Source organism: Trematosphaeria pertusa (assembly GCF_010094035.1).
Source record: "Trematosphaeria pertusa strain CBS 122368 unplaced genomic scaffold BU26scaffold_24, whole genome shotgun sequence".
NCBI classification, from domain to species: domain Eukaryota; kingdom Fungi; phylum Ascomycota; class Dothideomycetes; order Pleosporales; family Trematosphaeriaceae; genus Trematosphaeria; species Trematosphaeria pertusa.
In genome coordinates this window covers 400,029-404,748 of record NW_022987235.1, presented here as the reverse complement: position 1 = coordinate 404,748, position 4,720 = coordinate 400,029, and the positions used below count along the sequence as shown (strand labels likewise).

General features: G+C 43.3%; 1 protein-coding gene across 1 annotated transcript in view; it reads left to right on the top strand.

Moving 5' to 3' along the window:
- BU26DRAFT_525246 (uncharacterized protein) overlaps positions 1–2,408 on the top strand; it is a 3,117-nt gene extending 709 nt beyond the window's left edge. The window contains exon 3 of the mRNA XM_033830464.1: positions 3–2,408. Coding sequence (XP_033676428.1) covers positions 3–2,282 — 2,280 coding nt within the window. The 3' untranslated portion in view covers positions 2,283–2,408. The remainder of the gene's footprint in view (positions 1–2) is intronic.
- The last annotated feature ends 2,312 nt before the right edge of the window (positions 2,409–4,720 follow it).

Here is a 4,720-nt window from a genome sequence, read left to right as displayed (position 1 = left end):
AGAATCGAGCACTCGATGAGCGACGCCGACTCGAAGAAGCCGAGAATCGAGCACTCGATGAGCGACGCCGACTCGAAGAAGCCGAGAATCGAGCACCCGATGAACGACGCCAACGCGAAGAAGCGCAACGCCAAGCCGAGAAGCGAGTACAAGGAGAGACACTTATGCCTTATCTTGAGGCTTGCCACTCTCTCAGTCTCGCTCTTCAAGTAGTCACTGATCTTACTCGGACTACGAAAGGCGATACGACAGACCCCGACCGCCGAATTTACCCTCGACGAATCGTTCGGTGGGATGACTTCCCCGCGAGACAAGAGGAGATTTGGAACCAACTCCCAGAAGCATCCTTCGCTTCCCAGCACCAATTCCCGACTCAGCATCAGCTAGACTACGTACGGGATATCATTCGCCCTGTCAGCAGCGAGTGCGGGCTTCGATACTTCGAGCACGACACAGTCGAACTCGCGGTGGAGAAGCTTATCGTCGCAGTGAACGATAATGAACTGCTGCGAGACCGCCTTGGTCTACGCGGGACCGTGACATTCGAGAGCCACACAAACTTTGGCAACAACGAAACGAATCTCTCCAAGTCTCTGCAAAATATGTCCCTCAGCGAGGGTGGTGCCAGGGATGGGACATCGGCCCGGCCGGCACCGAAGGCTCAGAGCATCATGAAAGGGATGGGGAAGGGTAACCTGGCAGACAACTGTTGCATTTACGAAACATCGAACGGCGTGAGAGCGCCCAAGACAGCGATCGAGTATAAGGCACCGCATAAGCTGCCACAGGACGTGATATGCACGGGCCTGAAATCCGAGATCCAGCCGAAGATCGACGTGATTGACAAGGATGTCGAGGCCTATGACGACTTTCAGTTTGCGTCGAAGGCGCTCGCCGCTGCTGTTGTCACCCAGCTTTTCTCCTATATGATTGGCAAGGGCATCCAGTATGGGTATGTCTGTACGGGACAGGTCTTTGTCTTTCTGTACATTCCGGACGATCCCAGTATGGTCTACTACTATGTGAGTGTGCCGAACTCGGACGTCCTCGACGACGACGCGAACCGGCTACACCGCACGGCCGTCGCACAGGTCTTCGCCTTTGTTATCCAGTCCCTCCGTGCGAAACCGCCTTCGCAGTCGTGGATTGATGCAGCTGCAAGCCTTGATACCTGGACTGTGGGGGTCGACGATGTACTGAGCAGAATCCCTGAAACGGTTCGTAAGGGCAAGGAGCCTCGCGCTTCCCCTTACAAGCCATCGCGTTGGCGTGGGTTCCAACGCTCGCCGATTCGGACCCGTTCAAGCTGCAAGCGACCTGACAACATGTCCAATCCTGAAGATGACAGTGACGACGAGGATGCTCCCCCTTCACCGACGACGGGTCGTTCGACTCGCTCTGGCAAGAAGCCAGCCAGTTCAAGTTCGATCCCCAGTGGGAGGCAGGGACAACGTGGGAGCGGGGACCGGCAGCAAGGTGGGGCGGGGCAGACAAGAATACAGGACCGGCCGTACTGCACTCACCACTGTCTTCTCGGTCTGGCGTGTGGTGGTCCGATAGACGAGAGCTGCCCTAACGCTGGAAGCCACGGATCCAGGCACATGGACCGAGCGGAGTTCATGCCTCTTGTCCGCACTCAACTGGCTACGGATCGCGGCCGTGATGCGGACGCCGCCCCGCTCTATTTGTCCGGCTCTTTTGGAGCGCTCTTCAAGATTCGTCTGTCCGCCTTTGGATACACGTTCGTAGCCAAGGGTGTGGAAGGGCCAGGCCTTAAGTGCCTCAAGCACGAGGAAAGGATCTACGACCATCTTCGCCCTATCCAGGGGGAGTATGTTCCTGTGTGTCTTGGTCTGATAAATCTGGTCCTGCCATACTACTATGATGGTGGTGTCTTCAGACACTTCCTCCTTCTTAGTTGGGCTGGGAAACCTCTGCACCGCTGCACTGACCAGATCGACAAGACGCGTGTCATCGCTGCAGTTGCTACGGCCTTTACTAGCCTACACCGACTACAGGTCCTCCACGGCGACGCAGAACTACGAAACATTACATATGATGAGGGCCCTATGATTGTAGATCTCGAAAGGGCGAAACTCTGTGCTCGTGGACATCTCGACTCCATCACCCCGAACAGCCAGAGTCGGAAGACGAAGCGCGACATATCGCAGGAGCATGGACAGGACCCCTTCGGTAGAGAGCTACGATCGGTCGTGGAGAGCGTCTCCAGAAGCTTCGGGGTAGTCACCATGCCACGTGGCTCAGTCTTCTCCACAGGGTAGACGTGCAAAGGGTGCTGGGGGGCGCATTAGGGAGGGGGTTAGCGATGCTAGTGGCCTTCGTACAAGGTTATATGATTAATGAGCATGACAACTCGTGTTGTTATTGTTAATACATCACGGTTTCCGCTAGATCTAGGTTCTTTACCCATTGCCGTACTGACATGAGGACACCAGGTTCAGACATATATCCATCCCAATAATCTGAGCTCCGTCCAGCGGGTCGTCATGGCCCAGGTCCTCTAGCCCCCTGTCATGAAAGCGGCACCGGGCCGATCCAAGAGCATCCCATCGCTGTCCAACTCCGAACGATGACGTAGCTTCCCACAGTCGTTGGCTGATATACTCGAATAACAGAAGACAGCGTCTGTTTACTTTCAGAAGCATAATCACTTTTGTGACTCATTATATCTCTGCCTCGAATACTTGACTCGCCCATCAGCGTAGACGATCACGGGCATCAGCCGTTATCCCGCCTCGGAAGATCCGCGCGCGTACACGCAGTCCGCGTTTGTCACAGATTGCAAACGCCCTTCCTCTAGCTTACATCAGCAAGAGACTACCTGCGACGACATGGGGATAGCTACTGGAACTTTATCGTACACCCTTGGCGAAGCCCGAGATTTCTTGCAATGATGCCTCCAAGTATACCTTCATATCTAGAATTCGCTGACGTGCTCTTCCAAGAAAATTGTAGGAGTTTAGCTAGCATTAAACGGCCGAGCGGTGGCGAAAGTGGAGGACGAGTATCCGAGTATAATATAGAACAGAGAGACGACTTAAGCGCAGCTATCGGCATCGGAGATGCTAGACTACCGGGGCTTTTCCGCCCTACTAGTATTAAAAGAGAACGAAAATCTACTATAGTCGATAGGTAGAATAGAATAATAAAGAATATCTAAACTATTCTAGTAAAGTCTAAGTTAGTCTATATAATATTTAAGAGAAATACTCTTAATATACTTTACTACTAAATATCTTATACTACTAGATACTCTATAATTTCTTAGTAAGAAAAATTAATAGATTTTTCTTAAATAACTAAGTAAAACCTTAATATTTTTCTATAACGTACTTTATTACTAAATACTCTATATTACTAAACGCTCTACAATTTCTTAGCAACAAAAATTAATAAAAATTAACTTGTTTTTCTTAAATAACTAAGCGAAACCTTAATATTTTTTAATAAAACTTTATACTTGTATTCGTTATAGTATATTATACCGTCTATTAAACTTACACAAAGATATATTACGTAATTAAAAAGCTATACGTATTTAACTTTTAAGAAAAAATCTAGTTTACTTCTAGTTAGTACTATTATATCTTTATAATATTCTATAAAACTTATAGTATATAGTATTTATAAGATAATAAAGGTTTCTAGAAAACTTCTATAGTGCTAGCTCTTCTACGTATAGTATAATAAGAGATAGAAGTTAGAAAAATTTCTTCTTAGAGCTTTCTTCTTCTAACTATATATATATAGTTAATCTAGCTCTATAAACTTACTATTTTATATATTATAGTTAGATTTAGCTATATAGAGCCTATTAACTAATAATATAGTAGTTTTAAGTAGTTATTTAAAAGTAAAGTCTTTTTAGTAGTATAGTAGAGAAAGATAAATAATACTAAAACTATTTTAAAATTATTACTTCTAAATATATAAAAGACTTATAGTATATATAATCTTATAATATATAACTTTATATAGCTAGATTATTAACATATATATATAGTTAGAGAAGAAAACTCTAGAAAGACTTTTTATAAACTTCTATCTCTTATTACGCTATACCTATAAGAGCTAGCGCTATTAAAATTTTCTAGAAACCTTTACTATCTTAGTAATACTATATACTATAAGTTTTATAGATTATTATAGATATATAATAGTACTAACTAGAAGTAAACTAGATTTTTTCTTAAAAGTTACCTAAATACGTATAGCTTTTTAATTACGTAATATATATCTTAGTATAAATTTTATAGTAGGTATATATAGTATAGGTCTATATATAGTTAAATCTTTATAGAAAAATATTAAGGTTTTGCTTAGTTATTTAAGAAAAATAAGTTAATTTTTGTTAATTTTTATTACTAAGAAATTATAAGTTATTTAGTAGAGTAACTAGTTTAGTAGTAAAGTACGTTATAGCGTCTATAGCGTTACTAAGCTAGCTAGCTATTATATACTACTACTTCTTTATACTACTTTTTACTTTTATTCTAATCTATAGCTTTTCTTTAAGTAACTAGCTATAAGCTAGCTTTAATTATAAGAGTATTCTCTTTCTAAATTACTTTCTTTTATATAAATTATAGTTCTTTTTCTATACGTTAGCTACTTAAAGCTAGATAACTTTAGACTCTATAAGTACTAGCTAATACGCTATTAGCTTATTATTTTTCTTAAGCTAATTAAGTAACTTAAT